This window comes from Etheostoma cragini, chromosome 1 (genome assembly GCF_013103735.1).
Source record: "Etheostoma cragini isolate CJK2018 chromosome 1, CSU_Ecrag_1.0, whole genome shotgun sequence".
NCBI classification, from domain to species: domain Eukaryota; kingdom Metazoa; phylum Chordata; class Actinopteri; order Perciformes; family Percidae; genus Etheostoma; species Etheostoma cragini.
In genome coordinates this window covers 21,213,599-21,240,436 of record NC_048407.1, presented here as the reverse complement: position 1 = coordinate 21,240,436, position 26,838 = coordinate 21,213,599, and the positions used below count along the sequence as shown (strand labels likewise).

The 26,838-nt window shown below is 40.9% G+C and overlaps 4 protein-coding genes across 8 annotated transcripts in view; 2 read left to right on the top strand and 2 right to left on the bottom strand.

Moving 5' to 3' along the window:
- Positions 1-10,915, top strand: part of gse1 (Gse1 coiled-coil protein) — a 154,300-nt gene extending 143,385 nt beyond the window's left edge. For 2 of the 3 annotated variants that reach the window (XM_034886726.1, XM_034886905.1), the window contains exons 5-17: positions 133-299; positions 579-770; positions 2,382-2,549; positions 2,650-3,002; positions 3,438-3,768; positions 5,227-5,864; positions 6,021-6,133; positions 6,231-6,501; positions 7,685-7,798; positions 7,987-8,361; positions 8,974-9,312; positions 10,158-10,261; positions 10,651-10,915. In XM_034886726.1, the coding sequence (XP_034742617.1) occupies positions 133-299; positions 579-770; positions 2,382-2,549; positions 2,650-3,002; positions 3,438-3,768; positions 5,227-5,864; positions 6,021-6,133; positions 6,231-6,501; positions 7,685-7,798; positions 7,987-8,361; positions 8,974-9,312; positions 10,158-10,261; positions 10,651-10,791 (3,306 nt within the window). In that variant the 3' untranslated portion in view covers positions 10,792-10,915. The remainder of the gene's footprint in view (positions 1-132; positions 300-578; positions 771-2,381; positions 2,550-2,649; positions 3,003-3,437; positions 3,769-5,226; positions 5,865-6,020; positions 6,134-6,230; positions 6,502-7,684; positions 7,799-7,986; positions 8,362-8,973; positions 9,313-10,157; positions 10,262-10,650) is intronic. The other variant, XM_034886812.1, reaches the window with a different exon arrangement.
- Positions 10,916-15,456: 4,541 nt separating this feature from the next.
- On the bottom strand, positions 15,457-18,554 carry gins2 (GINS complex subunit 2). Of its 2 annotated transcripts, none has more exons than XM_034877539.1 (5): positions 18,344-18,554; positions 17,742-17,856; positions 16,574-16,673; positions 16,346-16,472; positions 15,457-15,594 (listed from the first exon to the last, which is right to left on the bottom strand). In XM_034877539.1, exons 1-5 carry the CDS (start codon positions 18,344-18,346, stop codon positions 15,466-15,468), a joined length of 474 nt encoding a protein of 157 aa, XP_034733430.1. In that variant the 5' UTR covers positions 18,347-18,554; the 3' UTR covers positions 15,457-15,465. The 2 variants fall into 2 exon arrangements, with proteins under 2 accessions (XP_034733430.1, XP_034733421.1); XM_034877530.1 differs by having other exon boundaries at positions 18,210-18,553.
- Positions 18,555-21,050: 2,496 nt separating this feature from the next.
- emc8 (ER membrane protein complex subunit 8) lies at positions 21,051-23,685 on the bottom strand. The gene is made up of 5 exons (XM_034873798.1): positions 23,415-23,685; positions 22,868-22,944; positions 22,691-22,760; positions 22,215-22,309; positions 21,051-22,067 (listed from the first exon to the last, which is right to left on the bottom strand). The coding sequence occupies exons 1-5, from the start codon at positions 23,625-23,627 to the stop codon at positions 21,908-21,910; spliced, it is 615 nt and encodes a 204-aa protein (XP_034729689.1). The 5' UTR covers positions 23,628-23,685; the 3' UTR covers positions 21,051-21,907.
- Positions 23,686-23,814: 129 nt separating this feature from the next.
- Positions 23,815-26,270, top strand: LOC117946018. 2 transcript variants are annotated; one of them, XM_034873815.1, is made up of 5 exons: positions 23,815-24,057; positions 24,810-24,886; positions 25,347-25,511; positions 25,670-25,801; positions 25,945-26,270. In XM_034873815.1, exons 2-5 carry the CDS (start codon positions 24,811-24,813, stop codon positions 26,079-26,081), a joined length of 510 nt encoding a protein of 169 aa, XP_034729706.1. In that variant the 5' UTR covers positions 23,815-24,057; position 24,810; the 3' UTR covers positions 26,082-26,270. The 2 variants fall into 2 exon arrangements, with proteins under 2 accessions (XP_034729706.1, XP_034729699.1); XM_034873808.1 differs by having other exon boundaries at positions 23,815-24,061.
- The last annotated feature ends 568 nt before the right edge of the window (positions 26,271-26,838 follow it).

Sequence of the window (26,838 nt, the reverse complement as noted above, 5' to 3'; positions counted from 1 at the left end):
TAGGGAGGGAGCTTCACCATAAACAGGCCTGTTCTTTCACGCACAGGATGGGCTCCATGAGCATTGACAACCGTGACGGTCACATGTCTTCACAAACAATGACTAAGACTTTCTCTGTGTATCTCTCTCCAGGCTGACTCAGGGCCTCGTGGGGCCAGCAGAGAACGTCTGGGTGCAGAGGGGAACCTCCCACAGGAAAAGGGTGGCCACTCAGTCCCTGCCCACCTCCTGGGAAACCCCTATGCCTTTGGTCTCACCCCCGGTGCTGTCATGCAGGATTCACGTTTCCAGCCCCTCAAGTGAGTCCCACACTGGGTCTCTGGATTTGAGGAGTTTTCATATTTTCAATTTAAGGACGTTTCAACCTGCATTATTATAAGTGCATGATCAATAATTCATGGAGATATTATACTCACTGGAATAAGCAGATAAAACAAATGATAAACAATTGTCTTGTTGCTGTTGGTGCTGAGAAACAATTAGGTTTATGGAGTATGTGTGTACAACAATGTATACATACAAGTCAAACTAATCATAGCTTTGCTCTATTGTGCCCCTACCCCCTCTCTTACCTTCAGTCTGCCCAGACAGTTGCCTAATGCAGTCCCTCCTGGTCATGTACCAGAAGAATACCTCCGTGGTTTCCGGCCCTATGCCACAACCGAGGATGCCCTACGCATGCCCTCTTTGCCCTTAGGCCTGGACCCCGCTGCTGCAGCTGCCTACTACCACCCCAGCTACCTGCCCCACCCCTCCTTCACTCCATACAGGTAAGCCTTGTTTTGTTGATTTGGCACCCATTTCCTCAGAGAGCAAATTGTGGAAACCAGTGCAGATGGCTTAACTAAGTATATGCTTAGACAGGCAGTAAACACATTAATGTATAGCTGACCTTGAATTCATGTTACCAGAGGTAAAATATTGATGTTCTTTCTTTGTATATTTATTAAACTGGGGGGAGAGAGATTTCATTGATGTATGAGAGATGAAGAGAGATTTGACAGATAGATGGCAGTACAAATAAGAAAAAAAAGCAGGTTTCAGGTAAACAAAAAGCAAAGTAACCGAATGCAAAGACCAGATATAAAATAACCAAACTTGTAGTATCATCATAGACAGGAAGGAGGTGTGTTAAAACAAAGATCACAGAGTATCACTTTAAACTAATGCATCCTTGCTCTGAACACTGGGGTACCTCTTTGCAACCCTTAGCAGAGTTTATCATATGGATGCACTTAGTCCTAAATTACAGCTTTATGTATTGTATCATCTGACAGACAGCTGCTAAGAGTTTAAAAATATCCTGGACAGCTGTGTCATATGCTTTTAAGAGATTGATTAAAAAATACATATACATCCTTTTTGACTGCCAAAGGCTCCAGTAATGCCATTTACTACCCTCAGAGCTGCTGTAATGATGCTTTATTGCTTGCTAAATTACAGTGCAGTTTTTCATAAATCAAGGAGAAGCTTTACACTTATTTGACAGTTTTTTTTGGGTGCCTCATATTTTCTGCAGTATTAGACAAACAAAACTTGGTATTTACTTTATCAATGAACAAGTTTTATGTATTTTAAAGCATCTTAAACCAAGCCAGTTAATGTCAAGACCCATTTTTCTTTTCTTTAGCCAAGCTAGGTTATGCCTATGAATAATATATGAACATCCAAAAGAGAGCCACGGCTGGTTTTGCCACTTATCTCTATATGTATCTGGAGCTTCTTCATGCATGCTTTGTGGGAAATTACCATAAAGGAATCCCGGAGCTGTTAATGCATTTGAGAAAAGATGTATCCTGCTCACTACTGTGGTTTATCCATTCTCTCATAAAATGGTTTGTGTTTCAGGTAATTCTAAAGTTCATTTTTGGGAACACAGCCCAGTGATCATACAGAGAAATTGCCAGCAGCAGAAAATCTATGCCTAATGTTTGTTAAAAAAGAGGCATTCATTTTAAATGTATACTTTCTATGATCATGTAGACTGTGTGTGTGTTAAGAAGGACCTTGCTTGCTTTGGGCTGTCACACAGGCTGCGTGCCCCTGGTCTGTCAACCTAGCAAAATCAGAGGACATTGGCCCATCACACACTGCGCTGTAATGGATTTAATGAGGGGATGAGCAGTGGATGTCACACACATACACAAAAACACACAGTTGTGCATCAACACACAGCATAGTCTATCGCTAGCTGCTGTGTGGTGATTGAGGTTAGCTGACAGACACTGCTGCTTTCAGAAAAGATGGAAGACTCTTTGATGTTGCTTCTTTGAGAGATGGAGGCGCACAGGTTAATGAAAGTGGATGCTACGCTGTCACACGGAGAGACTGACTTCTTCTCTTTTTCTGTCTTTTTCTTTAATGCAATCCTTCTCTCCCAGGATGGATGACCCGTTCTGCCTCTCTGCTTTGAGGTCACCGTTCTATCAGCTGCCAGGAGGGGGGGCGTTACCTCCCATCCATCCCTCTGCTGTTCACATGCACCTACCCGGGGTCCGCTACCCTGGCGACTTTACGCACCCCTCACTGTCAGCACTGCAGTCTGAAAGGTACATCAATGTAGAGTCACAAGTGCATGCATACAATAGATCTTAGCAGTGTGCTGTGATTTCTTTTGGATTTCACTGACCTCTTCTTCCTTCCTTTAAGGCTTCAGCTGGAGGATGAGCTGCGGCAGAGAGAGAGGGAGCGTGAACGAGAACGGGAGCGCGAAAAAGAGAGAGAGCGTGAGGCAGAGAGAGAGAAAGAGCGGGAGAGAGAACGAGAGCGGGAGCGAGAGCGGGAGAAGGAGCTAGCGAGGGAGAGAGAGCGCGAGCGGGAAAGAGAGCGAGAGAGGGAGAGAGAAAGGGAGAAGGAACTGGAGAGGCAGAAGGAGAGAGCACTGAGGGAGAAGGAGCTGCAAGCGTCCAAGGCCATGGAGAGCCACTATCTGGCTGAGCTCCATGCCATGAGGGGGCAGGAAGATCGAAACAAGCCGGAGAGACTCACCCCTAATCGGACTGGTATGTGTCCGTGCTGCCCCTCTAGCTTCCTAAAGCTACAATCATACTGCCCATAAACACGTGGCTCTATAAACACTTCATATCAACCAGAGCCAAAAAGAATTAGTTGATTAATGAATGAGTCCCAAAAAATATTTATTGATCACCAGTTATACATATAAGTAATATCTCAAGCTTTTTGCTTGAAAACTCAGTAGTTCCGTATAAACTTATTATTTTTGGTGTTTTGGACTGTTAGTCAGACAAAACAAGCAAATGGAAGTCGTCACATTGTGCTCTTTTCATGGGATTGATATTTTTCACTATTTTCTGACAGTATAAAAGGAAGTATAAAAACTAATAATCCTTGAATTAGGAAATAATCGTCAGATGAAAAATAATCCTTAGTTGCTGCCTTAATATCATATTTTTAATCTGACCTTTATCCCTCTGCAGATAAAACCAAAGAGCCCATCCCTCCAGCCCCCAAACCAGTCCCACCAGGACTCCACTCTTCAATGGTCCAACCACATCATCCCATCCCAGGTCTAATCTCAGGCCACGGCCTCTACATAGGGTCCAGCGCTGTAGGGACGGGGCTCTCTGCCTCAATGATTGCTCAGAGGGCAAATGAGGAGGAGAGGTGGTTGGCGCGGCAACGTAAGCTGCGGCAGGAGAAAGAGGATCGTCAGTACCAGGTGTCTGAATTCCGCCAGCAGGTTCTGGAGCAGCACTTGGACTTGGGCCGTCCAGCTGATGCACCAGAACACAGGACAGACTCACACAGGTGAGACATTGCATACCAGCCACCATGTACAGAAAATTCAAACCCACTTACAGTTTTACCACATGCCATGTTGGTATTTATTTCCACATGACTTGGCAATTGATTTTTTTGTCTGAGTTGTTATGCCCAGGTTATTTGACAAAGACACGTAGGTGTCTGCTCTGAGAATGCATGCATGTTTTCAGTGCAAACACTATTTTTGGGGTGTTTTGCTTTCTGTCTCTGCTAGCCTTGTTGGGGCTGTTGTGCCTGTGTTCCAAAGCCTCAGAAGCTGGCAGGCTTTAGAAGTTTTTTTTAAGGCAGGACTGGAAAAAAGATAAACCATGTCAGAAGCATCACATCTATTCTATTTTTGTCCATACTTCCTCCCAGGTCTGACATGTAGGCAAACAGGCAGTTTAGGTGTTGATGTATGTGTAATGTGGGGTCCTGATGACTGCTTTTTCATAAGTAGTGGGTAGGAGTTTCAAACAGGCTGTGAGTGGGACTGCTAACATACACAAAGGCTAATTCTCTAATCCTCTCAACCTTGCACAGCATAAGCCCACTGCTTACCCTTCTTTGTTACTTTGCCTGTGTTTGTGTTATTGTGTGCGATTCAAAAGTGAGGCTGTGGTTAATGCTGAACTGGTAGGACAGGAGCAATACACACGTCTGCTATTAGTAACCCTAGGGTATAATCTCAGAATCACAGCTCACAGGCTGCAGATTGCAGATAACAAACCTTTACTCACTCACACACATATACAGAAATGCAAACAGAAACAGGGGGGCATAGATAATTTGACTGGTCATGCAGTGTGTGCTCCTGCCAGGTTTGAATTGGAAAAATGCTCGAGAAAGTGGCCATCTGCCATCTGCCTTTCTTTCTTCCTGACTTTTGCCACCATACTATCTCTTTTCACCCTTGTTCCCCCTTTACATGATACTCCATCATTCTCCCTACCCACCCTATGTCAATCTTTTTGTTATTGTCTGTCTGTCAGGAGAAACATTTCTCTCTGTGTGTGTGTGTGTGTGTGTGTGTGTGTGTGTGTGTGTGTGTGTGTGTGTGTGTGTGTGTGTGTGTGTGTGTGTGTGTGTGTGTGTGTGTGTGTGTCTGTGTGTCTGTGCGTGCGTGCGTGCGTGCGTGCGCGCGTGCGTGCGTGTGCCACACTAAAAGGACTGAACAGATCAAAAACAGGCCTGTGCATCTGGAGGACATTGTGTGCCTTGGCCACATCCTCACTCTGCTCTGGGCTACTCTGTCTGAGCTTGATAACACTGCTTTGCCACATAAACCCTCAGACATTCTGACGGGGATGGAGGGAAATAGGCCAGGCATGTAAGCGCTATGGTGTGTCTCTGTGTCGCATGGGGTGATTGGAAAACAGTATTAATCCCTTTCAGAGGAGGTTTGGGTGTTGTCCAGTATTTCTAACAATTAAATATGACACCTGTTCCATTTTATCCGTACAGATCCATACCAAATCACCATGAACCAGGAAGCCGGGACCTCCACCCTCACTTAGGTGCACCTCCGCCCCTCATCTCCCCCAAACCTCCTCAGCCACCACGTGAACACCACCCTCCCACCACCCTGTGGAACCCTGCATCTCTTATAGAAACCACCTCAGAGTCCAGACGTAACCACGAGCCCTCAGGGATGGGACACTATGACCTCAGTCGGCTGCCCCCAGGACCCTCCAAATATGAAGACGGAGCCCGTAGGAGAGAAGGGGGAGCAATTGAGAAGTATCCCCCACTGAGAGGTCCTCCGGGCCTTCCGGAACCCAGCACATTCCTTGCTGATCTGGAGAAATCTACCCAGTCCTTCTTCAGCCAGCAGAGGGCATCCTTGTCCCTGTCTAGCCAGTATGAATTGGAGGGAGCAATGAAAAGCAATTCTGGATTAAAGAGCCTCCAGGGATACCCGGGACACAGTAGACAAGGACAAGGGCTAGATATGGTCTCCAGCCTAGGGATGGGACAGGTAGCCACACTGGAGAAGGGTCCAGACACAATGCTGATCTATGACGAATTCCTTCAGCAGCACCGAAGGCCTGTCAGCAAGCTGGACCTGGAGGAGAAGAGGAGAAGGGAGGCCAGGGAGAAAGGTACTGCTCACCATGGACATACTTTTGCACTATCCCTGATCACATGCACCCATGCTTTGAATAATCATAGGCTATAGCTTGATGTCTGTTTCAGTCTTTTTTTTTTTAGATTATTTAAAAATGGTGTGTCAGTAGTGACCTCTTTGCCTGCTGCAGGTTACTACTATGAGCTGGATGACTCGTATGACGAGAGTGATGATGAGGAGGTGAGAGCCCATCTCAGGAGAGTAGCAGAGCAGCCCCCACTCAAACTAGATGACTCCACAGAGGTAAAACACCTGCCAACACATACGCTTTCTGTGTTTTCCACAAGCACTCATGACAAAACATTGAACTAAGATTACATTTTTTTCCCTCACTGCACAGAAACTGGACTTCTTGGGAGTGTTTGGCCTGACCACGGTGGGCCAGCGAGATGAGTTGGTGCAGCAAAAAAGAAGGAAAAGGCGGAGGAGGCTCAGAGAGCGCAGCCCCTCACCCCCTGTCTCACACTCGAAACGCTCTCCTCCTCTTCCTCCTCTCCAACTCAGCACGCGCTTCACCCCTGAGGAAATGGACCGAGCACCAGAGCTGGAGGATAAGAAGCGGTTCCTCACCACGTTCAGACTGTCCCATGTCACTATACAGCAGAGGAGAGGTAAGGGAATGTATAGTAATAAACTGATTTAGCCCAGTGTATGGAGAAGATCCTCCATCACACACTGCTGATTTACTTAAAAAAAAGTACTTAAAAACCTAGTAATAAATATATATTGGGTGATTGTGTCTAACTCTTTATATTGCTCTTTTGTTGCTTACAAAACGTTTTCTTTGATTATGTTTCAAGAACTACGATAATTAGTGGAAGACTTAACTATGCGTAACAATGCCTCTTAGATATTCCTAATGAAATAAACTATGGCTCCCGTTTTATTTTAGTAAAGAAGTAAATAATTGGTGTGCCAAGGATGCTAACGGCCTTCAGTGGTAAAATATCAGAATTGAGTGAAGTAAATATTTTGTAATGACATTGATTAATACTTGAACATTATCGCAAGGCATAGAAGAGCACAGATCAGTGTGGCTCAGCAAGCTGGTTAGAACCCACTACAGAAGCTACCCAGTCCCTTTTACATGCCATAGAAACACCCCCCACCCATCAATCATATGTCTCTTCTCTTTGACATCTCATTTCAGCAGTTAAGAATAAGACTGATTACATGCTCATTTAGCTTTTAGAAATTAGTAGTCATTTTCAGTCTGCTCTTTAGCTTGCTGATACTTTACTTTAGCAGAGTTCTGCCTGCTTTAAATGCACTGCGATCTCACTGCGACATCATTAACATGTTGACTCATAAAGGGGTCAAACAATGATAATGCCAACAATGAATGCATAATGTAATGGTGTACACTGCCCCAGGCAGAAAGGTGGAATAGTGGCAAGGTTCTGTTTGTAGACACTTGCAGTTATACATGCATGTACACACACACACACACACACACACACACACACACACACATACACACACACATACACACACACATACACACACACACATACACACATACACACACACACACATGCGCTCACTCTTTCTGACAAGGAATTGGGAAGGGCAGCAGTGGGTTTACAGTGACCCTAGTCTAATCCTCTTGATTTACCGTTTGCTTCCTACAGATGGCAGCACACTGCCTCCCACAGTGTCAGGCACACTCAACCTCCTTTTACACACACATGACACACACACACACACACAGACATAAAGAGAGAGAAATAGAGGCTTATGACATTGTGAGTAAGATACCTATGGAGAGGACTAACTTATGTCTCTGTCTCATAGATAATGAAAGGGTAGTGGAGCTGCTTCAGGCCATTAAAGAAAAGAGCGTAACCTTGGATACCATCAGGCATGCCCCTTATCCACTGTGTAAGAGCCCTGCAGCACAGATTTCTGGTGAGACACATGCTAATAAACGTAATCATACACACTTTCTCATCCATAAAAAGACTAGGATAGTGCAGCATTTGTTTATTTGTATAAAGTCGAGGCAACTAAATTAAATACAAATTCTAATTGCCGCGTTCCATCTGTAGTAATGTGGATCTTGACCTCATGACTAATACAAGTTCAAATAATTGCAGATTCAGCATTTGCCCAGCCTTCCTCTGAATCAGAAGGACACCACAGTGTCAGGCCGCAAAGCCCCTCCTCACAGTGCCCAGCGTCCCCCAATGGTCATCCTAAACCCCTTGGGGAGACATTAAGACCAAAGCAACCCCCTTCTCCAGCTGTCTACCCAGACAAGGCCCGGGGGCCCGGTGAGGGGCCGGTCTCTAAAAAGAGCTCCAGCCTGCTGAACAGCTTGCGGCCCCCACTCCCCCTGCAGGCTAAAGAGGGACCTCACAGCGTCAATGGACGCACCAAACCCTGGGACAGCTTCACCCCGGAGGAATTTGCCCAGCAGTTCCATGAATCTGTGCTTCAGTCCACTCAGAAGGCTCTGCAGAAACACAAAGGTAAGCCGCACGGGAGACCACATTTCAGCAATAAGGCAGGTCTGCCAGGAACATCGCTTGTTTTTCCAGTAAATCAATAAATCATTTAGTCAGAAAACATCTGGAAATTATGAAAAATGGCTAATGGCTAAAAGCAGCTAATGGCTAAAAGCAGCAAATATTCACATTTGAGAAGCTCAAACCAGCAAATGTTTGGTACTTTTGCATGATAGATGAACTTAATTGTTTACTCTCGTTGACTCCTGTTTTTTTTTTTTTTTTTTTTTTTAGTTTTGTTTCTATGAATTCACCACTTAAAAAATGTTTCTTGGGCTTCTACGATAGTAAATTGAATATCTTTTGATTTTTGGACTGGCAATTTAAAGACGTCACCTTGGTCTCTTAGAAGTTCCGACAGACATTTCTCACAACTTTTTTTGACATTTTATAGACCACCGGATTGATCGATTTGATTAATTAATTGCGAAAACAATCAGCTGATTAACCAATAATGGAAACAATCGTTATTTGTATCCCTAGATTAATCAACTAACCCTTTCACCAATATTGAAATTAATTTAAAAAATGATGAAATACGACAAAACATTTTCTCTCTCCCATCTTGTCCTTCAGGTGGAGCCATGGCGATGTCGGAGTCGTCCCACCTCCAGGAGTCCTCTGTACACTACAACATTCCAGAGCTTCAGAGCGCCCCGGGCCGGCCGCCGCATTCACAATCCCAATCTCACTCCAATGCACATTCATTTCCCCATCCGCTCTCACATGCTCACCCTCAGCCCAACGGTCAGCACTTCTCTGTAGCCCTGCACCGGGAGGCCTCAGGGACGAGGGAGGACTTATCCGGTCCAGAGGAGGAAGAGGAAGAAGAGGATGAGGAGGAAGAGGAGGCTCCTCCTTCCAAGTGGCAGGGGATTGAATCTATATTTGAAGCTTATCAGGAATATGTTGAAGGTAAGCAGCTACAGAGAACATGAAGTGAGTACAGTCACAAACTGTTTGGTGATGGAAATCAATACAAACGAATAGACTTGATATTCAACAGTTGTCACAGTGTTCTCGTCACTAGAGGGCAGTATTCATCCTTCCTCTACAACTCGGTTATGTGCAAATAAATGTGTGATCAGAACTGCCAGAGAGTCAGTCAGCAGAAGTTGCCTAGGCATCTGAACAATCTGAGCCTTTTAAAGCATACAATGTCACTGTAGACATAGATGTATGCATCTGAAGAAATGTCAGTGTAGGGCTGGAGGATTAATCGAAAATGTATCAACATTGACGTCTGAAGCTGTTATCGACGTATTTTTCCCATAAGAACAATTTTGATAATTTTTATAAAACCAAAATCTGACTTTTTTCACAAGACGTTTTCATTTCAAACAATGTGTGCTTTCATTTCAATTTCATACATTTTTAATAAATAGACATAATAGTTTCCGCTTTGTATGGTTCCTTCAATTATTTTAAAGAACAAAAAAGCACTTTTGAATTAAAAAACATATCTCACCTTCAATATTTGAGCCTATTTACTGTACTAACCTTGCCAATGAACTATGAAGACAAAAAAAAAAACTAATCACAAAAAATTAAATTCATTCGTTCATTTATCTTTAGGTAAAATGTGCAATTAATCGTTATTTTGATTTTAGGTCGTATCGTGCACTTCAGTGGTGAATTAATCTTGTAGCTTTTGCACATGGTCTGGATTCTTCAAAGAGGTCAATGTTCACTGCACTCTTTTTTTCTTTTCTTTTCTAACCCCCAACTCATTTGTTTTTCTTCTTCCCTATTTTCTCTAGAGCAAAGTTTGGAGCGACAAGTGTTGCAGAGCCAGTGTCGAAGACTAGAAGCTCAGAATTACAACCTCAGTCTGACTGCTGAACAGCTGTCTCATAGCATGGGGGTAAGATGCATGCACACACCACTTATTGTGCCTCCTAACACACTTGACATCACCTCTAAGCCCAAACTCATCAATACCTACCGGCCACACATTTCCTTTCTTCACACTTACTTCTTTGAGTATAAATTAGATACACTTCTATAATCCTAGAAATATATGTTTTCCCTCTTGAAGATTGATACAAATATATCATGCAGGAAGTGACTTGAAGGACAGCACCGTATTCTTTATTGTTCTCACATTGTGGTTTCTTCTTTATTTTTCCCCTCCCTCGCAGTGATGCCATGCAACTGAAATCCCAGACAATTAGCGTTGTTGTGATTTCCAGTTATACTGACTATATAGCTTATATTTTTTTTGTCTTCCTTCTCTTCCACCCTGGTCTGCAGGAGATGATGTCCCAGAGACAGAAGCTGGCAGTTGAAAGGGACAAGCTACAAGCAGAGCTGGAGCACTTCAGGAAGTGTTTGACACTGCCACAGACACACTGGCCGAGAGGGAGCCATTACAAGGGCTACCCTCCAAGGTGACCCCAATACGCCAACCTGATGGCCGCCGGGCCCCCAGCCTCCTCCCCTTTCAGACTGACACCCAGAGTTTATTTTTAATGGTCTGGTCCACATGGCTCTATAGAGGAGAATATGGCTGGCTAGATGAGATGAATGAATGAATTGAGTGAATGGATGTATGCTAGATGAATGCACAGGAGACAGGACCATACAGTGAAGGACAGGCAGTCTTTGGATTGTGGCCAGCCAGGGACTGTGCCGCGAGCCACTAACGTGTGCCAATGTAGCCAACCCAGAGAGCATGGGGCAGGAGTACCTGAAGATCAACACACATGCACCTACTTGTCACACATTCTTCAGTTGCCTGCTGCTCTATTGTTCGGTCCCTGCGTCCCTCACCGCCACAGCTACACAGACAATCCTGCCAATGAGGGAGCAGCTGCCCCACGAGGGGTGTCAAGAGACTTGAACGCTCCAAAAGCCTCTGGCCAGTCGGGACTGATTTTATCACAGTGGCCATGTGAGCTTTTGAACTGGAAATGCACTTAAGAATAAAAGTACAGTAAAAACTACCTGGTGGTACTGCGTTAAAACAAAGAACTGTTCAAATTAGGGAAGAAGTTAGAAAATGCACATTTTTGGAAAGAATTAAGGAAATGTTTTATTTCGAAATAGAAAATTTGAGAATAAGAATTTTAAAAGGTGCTTCAGCCTTGTATTGTATATAATATGAAGACTTAAAAGAATTTTGTATGTTTTTATTACTTTAATCATTGTTCTTTTAAAGAAAAAGCCTGCCATTTTTATATGTTTATGCTTTTTTGGGTTGGAAAAGAAAGCCGTGCTTTTAGTGTTTGTACTGCTGCTGGCCAGAACAGCTCATTTTGAGACATTTAACAGAGTAGGGGAGAGAAAAGGACAAATTCCTCCTCTTACTCTCTCCCGACACCGCCACAACCACCTCATCTAGCATCTGAGCTCAGCAAAGCTTGCTTAGAGGTCCTGAGCCATGGCTCCTGCCCTCTTATCCCCCTTCCTTCACAGCAACATGTGTCTCTCTGTTTTAATGCCCATCAACTCCTTTGGTCAGCTTCACAGCTGCCGGCATGACTAGTTAGCTTGTGATATTGTCATACATAAAAACAATTAGAGATCGACAGCAACATAATTCTTTTTTTTCTTACACATACTTTATTATTTTATAAAGACATGAAGAGTCTCTTAAGCAGCCACGTTCTTGATGCTTTATCCTACCATTGGACCTTTCACTTCACTTTGTATGACATTATACAGCATTTGACTCCAATAATGACGGTTTGCATATTGTTACGCCTTACAAGCCCAATCAGCAGTCATGACACAGTGGGGACACAGTGCCAAAATAAAATAAAAAGGTAGCATTTTGGCCCCTTAATTTTCAATTGAATTGCAATAAGGTAGCCAAACATTCACAACAGAATGGCCATCTTCCACTGGTGAATACCTTTGACCCTACTATCATCTACTATCTGCATTCACCCCTTTTTAGGACTTCAACAATCCAAAGTTGCCAACATGTTAAAAAAGACTCAAAATCACATAAAAAGTAGATGCAAACTGGGCATTCCTAGTACACATAAAATGATTGATTTACCTGGCCTCCTACCCGTTGACAACCTCGGCCTGCAATTCATCTTCCTCGTCAGCTCTGCTTTGAGATTCAGCCAAATGTTTTACACTGACTTTCTACCTTCTACGTAACTCATGTTGCCTCAGCCTTTGGTTGTATGTGCAATTAAAGACCCCAAAGGCCAGCAAAGGGATGAGATCATTGTTTAGAATTTAAGGGGCTGATGAAGCTATGGCAGAGGGACAGTGGGTGTAGAAAGAATGGGGGATGTCAGTATTTCAACGTAAAAAAAAAAAAAAAAGTAAAATGAAAACTTGTAGAAAGTTAAGTTATAAAGACTAAAGAACAGCTACACCCTAAATACAGTATATTATTCATAAGTGCCTCAAGAATTTGGGAGCATGTGAATGAGTTGCAGTCCACGTGACATTCTACACATACCACCAGTGATCAGGGACTTTACATCTAAGTGTCTACTGTATGTCTCACACCTTTCAATTATGTGCATGCCAAGTACCGACCCAATTACGTACGTATTTTAAGTACGTACCCAATTCTTTTTTCTAAACGCATCTCTGAAAACCGATTTAATCATGACACCTTTTTATAAGTTAATGAGGCCCAATCCAGTTCAGAGGAGCAGGTGGATACAGAATGTAGTCTGTCATTTTTACAGAGCAGAATAGGAATGCTGAGGTAGGCTGCCAATGACCTGGGGAGGGAGGTGCAGTACAGTGAGCCCCTTACCCAGCCACCCTGTGTTTCACACCACGCACGCCCATGCAATAGCCCATACTCAGTGGAGGATGTCTAGATGCTGTGAAATCCTGTTTTTAAAATGTACTTGTTTGAATTCATTGTAATGTAATATATTCTTTGTTGAATGTAGTAATTAGGTATTTATGAATATATGGCTGTGATTTCAGACAAAAAAGAAAATAAAATATTTCAAAAATGTTAAAATATCAACCTTTGCCTGTTTGTGGATAGATGGCAAATTTCAGGGGAGGGTAGAACGCTAAAATCATACATACAGTGGGGCTTGAAAGTTTGGGCACCCCAGGTAAAAATTTGTATTAATGTGCATTAAGGAGCCAAGAACAGATTGAAAAAATCTCCAAAAGGCATCAAATGACAGATTAGACAATCATATAATATGTCACACAAAGTTAATTTTATTTCCATCATTTACACTTTTAAAATAAAACCAAAAAATGGTGTCTGCAAAAGTTTGGGCACCCTGCAGAGTTTATAGCATGCACCTTTGGAAAGCTGAGACCTGACAGTGTCATGGATTGTTCTCAATCATCACCTGGAAGGACCAGGTGATGTCAATATTAAGGTTTTAAATGCCCAGACTCATCTGACCTTGCCCCAACAATCAGAACCATGGGTTCTTCTAAGCAGTTGTCTAGAAAACTGAAACTGAAAATAGTTGACGCTCACAAAGCAGGAGAAGGCTATGAGAAGATAGCAAAGCGTTTCCAGATGCCAATATGATGTAATTAAGAAATGGCAGTGATCAACAGTGGAAGTTAAAGCCTCACACCTGGAGTTGGTACAGGGATGCTGTTCTGCTGCTCACCGCTGCTGCTAACAGAGAACCTATTATACTGCTTTTCAGCATCACATTAGTACTCTTGCGGTCTCATAGAATATGTTTACAAGCATTGATGTTCAAAAAACATCTTTATCATACTGTCCATTGATGCAGTGCTTCTAGCCTAAAATAGTCTGTCTGAGCTCTCGGCCCACCTTCCTAAAAAGCCCGCTCTGCTCTGATTGGTCAATCAAATTCAAACAGGCCACTGAACGGATGGGCTTGCTGTCCTTCTTTTTCTATTGTAGATTAGTGCGTGAGGCGAGCCGTGGCTGGTCGTCACTGCTGTGACCTAACGTAACACACACACACACACACACGCAGAACGTCAAAGGTGTGTATTTTTCGATTCTCGGCATGTGGCTGTTTGCCACAGACAGAAGACAAATTTAGCTTCTAAAGAAGCTGGAGGCAGCCTCCAGCTAAACTATTTAAACACGGCGGGTTTGTTCAGGATACTCCTGTCTGTTGCTAGCAACGATGACGCAGTGAATAGTGACGATTTGCTGACCAATCACTAGTCTGCAGGTTTTCACGTCACCTTTCGCCTCTACTTGCTTGGAACCTTGACTAATGTGGTCCTAAAAAAAATACCCGTTAGCAGGTACCAGGGACTTTTTTTTTGTAATGGAAAACCAAAAAAGTAGAGTCAAGTAGGTACCATGCAATGGGGAAAAACAACATAATTGAGGTCATTTAAAAAAGGGACTTGCGCAAGCTGTATCCATGCAGTTGAGAAAAGTACTGTCTGTGGGAGAGAATTGGAGTGAAAATACTTTATTACTTTATAGATCTATTCCATACACAAAAACTATAACACTAAATGATGGGACAAATCCAAAAAAGCATAATAGGGCTCTTTAAATGTTACAGATGGGTCAAATGCAGGGCAACTGTCCCCTCAATGACTTACATTAGTACATTTTTATACATCACTATTTAGTAAAGTAATGAAAACGTTCTTTTTCTTTATTTGTAATACAGCAGCATCCCTTTTTGAAATGTTTTGCTTACCTTGTGACTGAGTTTAAATAGTCATCCTTAAATAGACTCACAAAGCTGCTTCCCTTTGCTCTGAATAACTGAGCAACTACTAGCAATTAGTTATTGTTTTTTTTATAAAATGTCCCAAACAAAAGTGAAAAATTCTCCTCAAAATGCCCACAGTGACTTTATCAAATGTCTTGTTTGTCCAGGAAAAAAATATTTATTTTTTAAATAAAATAAAAAGAGAATACTTGCATACCTTAGGAATACACACAAATACATTTATTTTGATACTTACTGACATACAAATGGTGGCAGTTTTTAACTACAGCGGGCATCCATGTATTAATCATCCAGTAACACAAATCTTATGAATTCAGTCTCTGAGAAAACAGTCTTGAGTAATGAGTGGTCCGGTGGGAAAGTAAAAACCTCAGTCCGAGGCTGATCAGCTGTTCAGTCCAGATCTAAACCTGTGCCGCAGGTCTCATCTTGTGAATCAGTAATCCGTGAACTGTCCCTTGCTTGAACCAGGCTGCAGATTGGAACGTAGTTTGTACATGCAGTTGAGAGAGTCAAGCAGGAACGCTCGTATGGTGTTGATCTCCATCAGAGTCAGGTTGTCCAGCTATAGGAGGGAAGGAAGAAGAGTGAGACAGGAGACATGCTCAGTTTTAAAACAGGTAAAACTAACATAGTTTCTGTAATGACGGCTTTGAATGCCTGTGCTCATATATGCTGAATCTTACATATGACGGGAAAACATTAAGCAGTGGGGCCACAAGATGAGGGGATAAATGATCACTCACTGTTTATCCTGCTGAATAAGAAACAAACACAGCACTCCAAGGTTCAACTATACCTAATGTATGTTCAGCTTTTCATCCCTTAGAGATGTTTTTTGGAGCAGGGAATAATTCCAAAGTGCTTACATTTTTCTTGAATTTCAACGCAGCCTTCAGTAGCTATTTCAAATGACACTGTTCATGTATTGCATTTTTTTATTGTTCATTAGTCTGTCGGTTATATTTGCAATTAATCAGTTAATCGTTAAGTCCAACAAAACTGTCAGAAAATACCCAATGCCCATCCCACATTCTTAGGGTTATATCTTCATATTGCTTGTTTTCTTTGAACCTAAATTTCAAAATTATAACCAGTTTACTATCACAGTAAGAAATCCAGTAAAACAAAAAACATTTAAGAAGCTAAAACTACAGAATCTTTGGCATTTTAATGTAAAAAAACAAACAAAGTTGAATTAGTGTCTGCCCATTGACTATTCAATCATTTGACCAATTGTTGCAGCTTTGCAATATCCTGTTTACAGTGTGTGGAAACTAAATGCTGAGTGTGTGATATTTCGAGATTAGTTTGACCTTGGCATGAGCCTCCAGCTGACTGATGAAGCTATCGGCGGAGAGGCGGAGTTTGGCAATCCGTGTGTCCCAGATGTCTTTGACCAGCGTGCGGATCTCATCTGCTTTGGGGATGTTGTCAGACGCACTACAGAGACACACAAACCATAACGTAAGGGAGCGTTTGATTACCGTAAACACCATGCGCAAGACGAGATGTAGGGGGTTACTTCAGTTTAGATGACTCACTGGTTCAGTAGCAGTTTTGTCAGCTCCATGTAGTAAGGACTGGGAACAGGCGTAAAGGTTTCCTCTTTCCTTTCAAGCTCTCGCATCTCCTCCAGTTTCTCTGCACAGTATCAACACCAGGACAGTAAAAACAGTAAATAAACATGATAAAAAGCGGAATATGTGACAATAGCTACAGGATACCCTATTTTTTTCATATTTAATGAACCACATTGACAGATGGAAGAAATCTGCATAAATGTCGATATCACTCAGATATAGACGTTCCGATTCCAGTATTTATAGCATCTTGTGCTAAAGATTCTCTATCTGTATTGCTGGTTACTGTGCTCACCCAACATGGAGGAGTGAAATAGGACGGGACATCTGAAATATTTAAAGCATAAGGCTGGCAGTATTTCACAGGTTTCCTTAGGCAATGAGTTGGTCCTACAAACAAATAAAGCCAGCGGCAAAGCCTGATTTATCTTATTCTTCCTTAGACCGGCATTGCTGTCCAAACACAATTAAAAAACACCATTAAGCCACAATGTTCCACTGCCTGACATATTCCAGCATTATGATGGACATGAAAACTAGATTTCCTTTTGAGTCAGTCCCACATACACTGCCCTGCTGCTGTAAACACTCACTAGCGCAAAGTCTGCAACAAATGCCCTATTTACTGCTGTTTGAATAAGGTTAAGAGCCTATATGATTTAGGGAATTATTGACTTTTAGAAAAAGGGCTCCAGTTTGCCTTGTACCAGCTCTTATTAGGATTTAAGATATATATATAGGAAGGCCCGGGGACTTCCTATAACACTGATCTCCTCTCTTCATCTGTGTGCATTTATGTACTATTAATGAAACAAACAGACAAACAAACAAGTTTATTTTAGTGGAAATCCCAACGTTTCCAAGGATACTAGATACAGGCTTATGGTTAAAATGGTGCACAAGCCTGGCAGCCATTTTCCGTGTGACTGAACGATGCAGCCATGAAAAACTTGGGAATCCTGGGTTTCAGTTATGTCACTCAATGTAACACGTTGATACCTCTATTTGATACCAGTCCATATAAAAAGTTCAATTCAGAATTAAAGTCAACAGCAATCCACCCCCTTAACTATCCTGGCCGCTTAAAAACATGACGAAAAGTTGTATGCACTGTAATTTCATATCTTACCAACATCCATCCACGCAGGAGGAACAACTCTACATTTCTGTCTCTGTTTCAAGTTGAGGGCCAGCCACACAGGAACATCTACAGGCAGGCCGGGGTTGAAAGGACCCAGGTCGCCCTGAGAGCACACAGACACATTTAATCGACATAGCAGTTTACACAGGGAGCCAACTGTCTCCCATCTCTATTAGCATAATAAATATTAGCGTGTGTCGATTCGCTACAGCTAACTAATGATTTGGCTCAACGTATTACGTTACACTAACGTTAGTGAGCCATTATTTAACGTTAAAGTAGCAACCCGGTATCCTAAATGTAAGACAACTCGTCAACAGACTGTAAGTTTTGGCATTTGCTAGCGATAGCTATTGAGCTTAGGTTAATGCGGTTAACGTTGTTTAAGTTATAACTATCTGGCCGACTGTTTAACCGTGTAAAATAACGACATGACAAACGTTACTATCTACTTACCCCAATCAAATAGATCCTGTCTAAACTGAAATTTGGTATTATCTTCACCATCTCTTTCTCGGCGAGGAACTCTACCTCCGAGGAATCCATAACCGTTTGTTTGGCTAGATTGTGTTATTTCCAATAACTTTTACCATTACATCTGCACTGCTACTATAGTTCCCGCGCTGCCATCCTACAAGGAACACGGAGGACGAGACAGCTACGTCACCAACAGAAGATGTAATGTCGCGTAGGGAAAACTTTGTAACGTTGTGTGCCTTTTAACAACTTCGATTTCATGTATGTAGTCCTCCGCAGTCGGCGTATTTAATTCGTTAGAGAAATTGTAACGGAATTGAAATGTAAAGGCTGTTTAAGGCTTGCGTTTCATAAAGCGGTTGAAAATGACGACACTGACCTTCCTATTTTATTTGTCCGGCCCGGAAGAGAAGAAGTGAGTCATGTGACAGGAACGAAAGCGCCACTAGAAGAGTCCTGGCCACTAGGTGGCAATATTTACCACGTGAATTTACTATTTTACTTTAGTAAGGGTATACCTATTCTTTTCATATATATATGTATATACAGTATGTAAGTGGCAGATTGGTGTTGTATAGTTGGTTGTGCAGGCAACTATTTTATAAACTGATCATATGTTTTTACGCAGGTTAGGTCGATAACTCCAGGTCGCTTTACCAATGGCACACAAACAAACACAGAACAGGTGATAAAACAAGTGGCAATGGTGTCCATCTGTCCTCCAGGTATCAGTATTTCCCCTCCTTCAAATTCTAATTGTTTGAACGAGCTGCTGTAACCCCTGTGGAGTAAAACACGTGTGGAGAATAGGACACACAGGTGGAAAATATGCCTGAATGTTTCAGGTCCCAGAGGTCAGGAGCGTGTATACCTGTGAAGGTCACATCAGACCTATGTGCTGCTTTTATGGCACCACAGTAAAAAAAGAAAATAAAAAAGAGGAAGAAGAAGCTAAACAAGGGTATACTTAATGTATTCATGCAGTATTCAATGAGCCCCAATTTGCTCAAAGTCTGACTTACTGTAGAAAAAAAGAAAGAAGTAAAACCAACCTTTTTTGGTGAATATCATCCACCTGTGAACTGAAAGTTTTAGATTTCTGGTCATTAAAATTAGTTTTGCCCTATCAAATCTTTTGAAAAAGTAATCACTTATTCAAAACTTCAGTGGTGTCGGATACCAAATTATTGCTTTTGGTAACCTGGAGCTCAGTTTAGTTATAAGGTGTCCTCATGTCCTTCCCACTGGAATACTCTTTGCACTTGAAAACAATGCCCACTCTGGCCAGAAGGGGCAAATGTTAATTTAAATAAATAGGACGTATATACACAGTAGTGGAAGAAGTAGTCAGATAATTTGCCTAAGTAAAAGTTGCAATACCACACTGTTAAAATACTTCACTCCAAACAAAAGTCTTGCATTCAAAATCTTAAGTAAGATATGCAATTACTTTCAAAATCTACACCATAATGTATAAGAACATCATGTTTGTAGCGTTGCTGTCCTGTGACAATCCTGCATCTCTAAAAAGTCTTTAGCTTTGTGACAATATATTTTCCATCTAATCTAAGGAGGATTTTCAGTATTTTATCCAGTTTAAGAAAAAGGAGAATCTTCTCATTCCATGAAAGAACACTTAATCCTGTTATCAGAAATATTCACATTAAAAATCACCAAATTTGGAGATATGTGGTTTTGACTGAACAGAAAGAGAATGCCAAATTTTAATTTGAAAAGAAGATAGTGAAAAGAAGAGAAACAAATACAATATTTGCTTCTGGGATGTAGTGAAGTAGAAGTTTAAAGTTGCCTAAAATGGAAAGTACAATTACCTCAAATTTGTACCAATGTGCAGTGGCTACTTATTAATTATTGTAATTATTAGCTACTTATCTGCAATTGTTTTAATGTATTAATAATTATTATACTAACTACTGTTATACTATATCCAGATTATTGTGTTTCTTACTGTATATAATAATGAAAACATGTCCCTATAATTTTGTTATCACGCTTATCATTGATGAACATCTGACCAAATAAGTTCTTTTGCTCCACAAGGTGGAGAAGAATTGTTGAGTTTAGGTTTGGGTAAATATAACCTTTCAGTAGTGTAAGATGTGTTTATAAACTTCTGATATATCATAAATCATGTCAGAAACACATCCTTCCTATTTTCTTGATTGTGTTTCTAGGGCTGTGAAACTATTTAGACTCAGGCTGTGACATGCAGGTAAAATCGCAACTTTTCAAACCTCCTCCATGTTGGTTTTAAAATTAAGAAAGAATGTCATGCAAATTTACCCAAAAATATCTTTCATACTATCATCCATTCTGCCGGGTTTGAGCAGATAACATGTGACCCATTGTCAGGGGCTTTGCAGCAAATCCATTTATACAACCTTGAACTTTTAAATCCTAAAACTCAAAAGCAGAAGCCGTTGAGCTGTTAAGTGATTGGTATCAAACATGTATCAACCTTTTCTAAACTGCCAGGGCAGTGGTGTAAGACACCAATTTAAATTTATGATTAAATGACATGACTCTGACAAAGACTTAGTTTCAAAAGTTGGTTTCATTTTACATTCAGTTCATAAAACATCTGTAAAAAATGTGACATCCAAACAATTTTTTAATTAGCTCTTACTGGTTAATTCTAATTTCAAGTACAAATGTAGTTCTGCATCCTCACATTAAGTATTGAAATGTTTCAACATTATTTATTAAACATTAGTATTTAGCCTGGTCAATTAAGTATTAACGGACTTACTACCTAATTCTATAACAGGTACCATATATGAAACAAAATTCACAGATTCCTGTGATCTGATTCAGTGTATTATATTTCAGAAAGAATCTTCCAGAGCAACAATCAAAAGCCAATAGGCCAACATCAGTGTCATCCAGAATGGCATTGTGAAGCCCACCAGGGATGATAACAGGGGCCATGCATCATAGAAAGGTTTGTTGTAAGCATTAACATTTAAAAGTCAAAGCTCTTGAGTCAACCATCCCAATGATCTCCCAATGTTATTGCTGGTGTAGCTACAGAAGAACGTGAGTTGGCATTTGATCTAATAATCTAATAGTAGACAAAACTTTTTAAGATTCCCATCTCTAAGACTCTATGTCATCTACATTCTTGTAATTGTATGAATGTTTTTAATTAAACTGCTAGTCCGACGACTGTTCTACATGTGAATTTAGTTTCAGGGCTTAAAACAAACTAGACATTTAATAAAGAACATGTACAATCATCTTATATTTTTAATCATTTAGAACTTGATCTCTGTATAGCTACTGGCTATAAACTCTTAAAGTAAACAATAGATTAAATACTCTAGAATTTAACTTTATGCACACAACTATGAATAAACACAAACCATTAAAGAAACGTTTAAGTTGCAGTCAAAAGCATTGCCTTCTTCACCTCAGTATCACATTGTAAAGGTGAACACATGCCAACAGTGCACATACGTATGGCGCTTGCCCTTGAAGGGTTTTGGCCTAACTGCTCAGTGCTCCACAAGTTACCCTCAGAACGAGGGGCTTTTGATGGAACAAAGACCATTTGTTCAGCATTTTTGTACTCCTGTGCTACACAATTAGTAGCATCATGCATGCTGAAATGGCAGCAATGTTTATCTGCGTGTCCAGGGTACTCCAGACTGACTCTCTTAGCACAGATCCAGGACGGACTTGTTGACCACAGGGTTGGTCCAGTCGTTCCTCAGATCATCCAAGTGATTGTCAAAGTCAATCAAGTTCTCGTAGGACCTGCCCTCTAACAGAGCAGACGTGATCTTCTGTGCTTCACTCCAATCCTCAAAACAGTCACTGGAAAACAGACAAAAACATCAGTTTGGCCAACTGTTTTTGCTAGTTAATGAGAAAACACGGGTAGCTTGTATGCCAGAAACTGTTGTTTAGGTTGCACATGCAATACAGTCCAAGTGAAATAGTGCTTAACACTAACACACTTACAAAGTTACTTCTCTGCTTTTCCACTTGTTTTCATGATGGTCATAGATAAGCACAATAGGCTCGAAACAGCTCATTGTTAATCTATTGTTGTCCAGCTGAGGGTGAAAAACAGAGAAGATTACAAAGGATTTAAATGGCATCGGACCTGTTCTGATGAGCTTTACAGAACCAGACTAGTGTCTCACGTTTTGGGGAAATCACTACCGATTCTATATATTTACAGTGATGCTAACCATTGAACATTCTAGGCAGCCTCCCAGGCAGATAATTGTGTTCATTTTGTCTGTACATCGTTAACACATCATTTTGTAGAAACGTGTTTTATGTTTGTAACCAATCAGTGAAAACTGCTGCACTTGTTGAAAAATCAGTCAAAAACATCAGTGCTAATCATCAAGTCAGCACTAACGCATCTACGTTACTTGAGGTAAATAGTAAACATACCAGTAACACCAGCCTAAAGGATTTACTCTTACCATAACAATTGCAGCTTCGCTGAAGTTCTCAGAAATTCTTGCAGCTACTTTTTCAGCAACTTGGTTGGGTCTACAAGAGAGAGGACCAAAAATGTAGTGCATTAGAGACATGGACAGTGTGGGTATGTTTGGTTCCTGAAAACCGCAGGGTGTTGGTGTCCATTTTGATGTCTGTACCTTGAATCCTTTGTGCGTTCATTAGCTTGATAATATCCAGCAATGACGTAACTATTTTCTTTACACCACGTATCAATCTGAGATAGTTGCAGGAGTCGTGGAGTCAACATGAAAAGACAGAAGGAGGGCAGACGTCAAACCAAATTCATTTTCAACAGGAGAGAAAAATAGACATAATGAACTACACCAGACTGCAATAAATCCTGTGTTTACAATGTTCAGTTTTTATGATTGTTATTTTGAAAGCTGTAGTTTGTGGTGCATTTTCATTATTCTGAGAGGGGATTCTTATATTTAGTCTACAATCACTTAAATAGAGGGAACACAATAGCAAAAAACACCTGTTAGTGCGATGCAGTGCAATTCAAAGGCACCACCAACTCCAGCCTTCCAAATGACCATGGAACCCGTAATAGTAGTTAAGTTGTAGAAACAACAACTGAACTTTTGTTCTATATGGCTGGTGTGTCAGACTTTATTAGTTTAAGCTAGCTGTAAATAATAAAGTTGTAACTGGGAGGGTATATTCTACTTGACGGATACTTACCAGTGTTAAAGCTACTTCTAGCATTGGTGCCAGAGCAAGTGTACCGTGAAACAGCGGCACACAGTCCACACACAGGACTGGTTCACCGTGGCCGACTTTCTTCTTCTCCTTCGTCTTTTCTGCCACCAGCAGTCCATTCACGGCGCAGTGAGGATACTTTGCAGCATGTAAAACCATTTTACAGTAAGCCTGACTTGTCAGCTGAATAGGCATGTTTATAAGAAAATCAGCACGATCGGTAAAAAGGCAGATCCTGTCAGAGAAGTTGAGTAGCTACACGATGAGGAACTGCTGCCTGCTACCGTTAGCTAACGTTGCAAAGTAGATATCTACTTCAGCAGCTACCTTACTGACAGAATATGTGGTCCACGTTACGCGAACATGTAAGCTTTGCAATTAGCAAAAATCACAATAATCGTTTAATGCTCGATGAGATACTAAATGACACAAAATCTAGCCATAAAAGCTAATCTTACTTCCACACTTCCACTCGTTATGACAGTACCGGTGGTGCCGTAAACAACAATGGAAATATCGTAAAATAAGATTTCACCGCTTGGAAGTTGTAACGCAGATTTACGTCTTTCCGGTCACAGTCATACTTCCTTTCAGGCCATCGGCGGACGGGAGCAAGGAAGAGACAGTAGGTTGTATTTGTTTTATCAACAGCATTCATCTAACCATCACATTTTACCACTTACACACACTGTGACATTGTACGTATTCAAAGTGTAAGTAATAGTCCAAGACGAATTGGCAATTTTAACCGAAATAATCAGTTGTGTAAAAATGACATTGTCAGAGCGTAACGGGGCTAGGACGGGTTAACTTACCGGCTAGCTGACGTTTCTTTCCGCTAGCTAGACATTTGAAGGCAGGCTTGATGCGCAGATAATAGTTACATGGCATAGTGATCTGCAATGGGCTTATATAGTCTCAGTTAATAGGATGGAATTGAATTATACATTATTTGCTCATAGAAACCGGTATTTATTTGATTGTTTTAACCGGTCGCTATGACCTTGTGTTGGCAGCTAATGCTAACTTTAGCTTACGTTTGCGGCTAACGGCGGACTTTCTGTTTAGACACTATCACAACAACAATACCGACATTTAACGCACATGTAACGTTAGCGCGCTAAGTGAATAGTTCGTGAATCCTTATGCTAGCTGCGTGACTTGTTAAGTTTGAATGCAAGTATTAAAACTGTCAAATGCTGACAATCGTGTTATATTGTAGATTTGCTACCAAATAATTAAGTATTAACAAGACACCTGCTTAAAAATATTTGTTAAATGTATTAGAAGATCAAACGACCTGTAGAGAGGATGGGTTTGAAAAATGTAAGTTTGCTTAAGGAGTTTACTAATATCTTTCATTGGACCTTTTTACAGAATGTTGGCCACCAGAGCACTTCGTCTTGTTGGCAAACGTGCCATTTCCACATCTGTCTGTGTACGTGGAGGACATGGTAAGTGACTGGATCTGACACGTTCAAGTTAGTGTCTACTATTTTTGGCATGGTGGGGGGTGTTAACAATAGATTGAGTTTGAGCCTCACATACACACACACTTCTTCATTGATACAGACTTGACGTTGCAGACTTTATAATTGCCAACCAGACATATCTATGTTTTATTTACATTTTAGTAAATATACAATATTTTGACAAGATTCTGAGTTAGGCTAAAAGAGCAACTTACTTCAGAAGCTGAAAAATACCACAAGAGACATGGCACAATAACTATTTGATAAAGAACACAGCAGTGCGATGCTCACAGTCAACTTTGTTTTCTTTTTCAGTGTTTAACAGCATAGTCTTGAAATCAAGTAAACCCAATTTAGTCTGGCACATTTCTGATAAAGTTGTAATTAATGAAGGCATTCAGTGTTAGTGAAAATCATTTGATAAGGCATTCTTCCCATGCAGGTGTTGCGAAGGTAGAGGACTACACCCTCCCTGCCTACTTTGACAGGCGGGAGAATCCCCTCCCGGACATCTCTTATGTCCAGAACCTGAGTCCAGAACAGGCGTCCCTGAAGGAGAAGGAGAAGGGCTCCTGGGCTGCACTCTCTGAGGAGGAGAAGATTGCATGTAAGACTTCAGTCTAATCGTCTTTTTTTGAGAAGCTCTGTTTATAATTATTAGCTAAAATGGTTTTATCAGCAAATTTTGTATTAATATGTTAATGAACAAGCATTTTTCATCTATTAAGATTGTAATCATCTTAAATTTGTGTTTCCAATGTTCAGTGTACCGCATCAGCTTCAAACAGAGCTTTGCTGAGATGAACCAGGGATCCTCAGAGTGGAAGTCTGTGGTTGGAGGGATGTTTTTCTTATTTGGCTTCACTGGCCTGGTTGTGCTCTGGCAGAGAAAGTATGGTACGTCTGCTGAAAAGTGTAATAGATAGATTGGAAATTTGGTGAAGTAGTGATGCTTCTGTTTTCTAAATATAATCAATTCCATTATCTTTATTGCACTTATTTGCTTGCAGTCTAATTAGGCACATATTGTCTCTTTGCAGTGTATGGACCTGTCCCACACACATTTGAGGCTGAGTACAAAGAGAAGGAGTTGCAGAGGGTGTTGGACATGAGAATGAACCCAGTGGAGGGCTTCGCATCCAAGTGGGACTACGAAAACAAGCAATGGAAAAAGTAAAGGACCCAGAGGACCAAAATCCAAACTTGAAGATAAAGGCAGACCAACTCAAAGATACAAGAATACCTATATTTCTGTATTTATCAATTGTCCACATTACCTCAGTCTGTGCATTTTGGAAGACCTCTTCCTCTTAAGGTCGTCATGTAATATAGAAGTAAAAAATAAAAATGGTTAAAATGATAAAACTTCTCAGTATTACGGTTACTGAGTGACTTCTGTGTAAATAATACTTTAACACAAAAGGATTTGTTTCATAGAAAAAAATTAAGAATGTACTTCACCCCATTTAATTAGGTGATTTTAAAGCAGTCTTATACTGTACATATGCTTGTTTTATAGAAAATTTAGCTAAATTTTTTATAAAATTGAAACTTTTCTTAGTCAGTAGCGAACTTGACTTGATAATTTCTCATGTTCAAGTTAAACACAAAAAGCTGCAAATTGGGTCATAGAAGCTAAAAATAGCCTTTAATTATGTGGCCAGGGTTGGTGTAAACTTTACACTGACCAGCATTTTCTCTGTTAATGAACCTGAACCCTTGACAAAAAAATATATGTAGTCATCTGAAATTGAATTCAAAATTAGTTCAGTGGGTAGTGTTAATTAAGAATACATGGACATATCAATGGAGTAATTTGGTATAATGGGACATGCCTACACTTTATAGTAGTGCACTATTGTTTCAAGTTGATTTTCTTACCAAAAAGGTACTTATACATTTTTTTTCAGGTCAAACATGTAATATATATATAT

Bases quoted from the DNA above. Each gene is read 5' to 3' on its own strand.
- gins2 (XM_034877530.1), bottom strand. From the start codon at position 18,299: ATGGATTCCTCGGAGGTAGAGTTCCTCGCCGAGAAAGAGATGGTGAAG. The intron at 16,473-16,573 runs GTGAGTCATCTA...GTGTCTCTGTAG, and splicing joins ACAAAACTGCTACTGAACCA to TGCGTCTGACAACATCCCCA. The intron at 15,595-16,345 runs GTCAAACTAATC...TCCCTCCTATAG, and splicing joins AGCTGGAGGCTCATGCCAAG to CTGGACAACCTGACTCTGAT.
- emc8 (XM_034873798.1), bottom strand. From the start codon at position 23,627: ATGCCTATTCAGCTGACAAGTCAGGCTTACTGTAAAATGGTTTTACAT. The intron at 22,945-23,414 runs GTAAGTATCCGT...CAACTATCTCAG, and splicing joins TAGAAGTAGCTTTAACACTG to ATTGATACGTGGTGTAAAGA. The intron at 22,068-22,214 runs GTAAGTGTGTTA...TCTGTTTTCCAG, and splicing joins AAAAGCAGAGAAGTAACTTT to TGACTGTTTTGAGGATTGGA.
- LOC117946018 (XM_034873815.1), top strand. From the start codon at position 24,811: ATGTTGGCCACCAGAGCACTTCGTCTTGTTGGCAAACGTGCCATTTCC. The intron at 24,887-25,346 runs GTAAGTGACTGG...CTTCCCATGCAG, and splicing joins CTGTGTACGTGGAGGACATG to GTGTTGCGAAGGTAGAGGAC. The intron at 25,802-25,944 runs GTACGTCTGCTG...GTCTCTTTGCAG, and splicing joins GCTCTGGCAGAGAAAGTATG to TGTATGGACCTGTCCCACAC.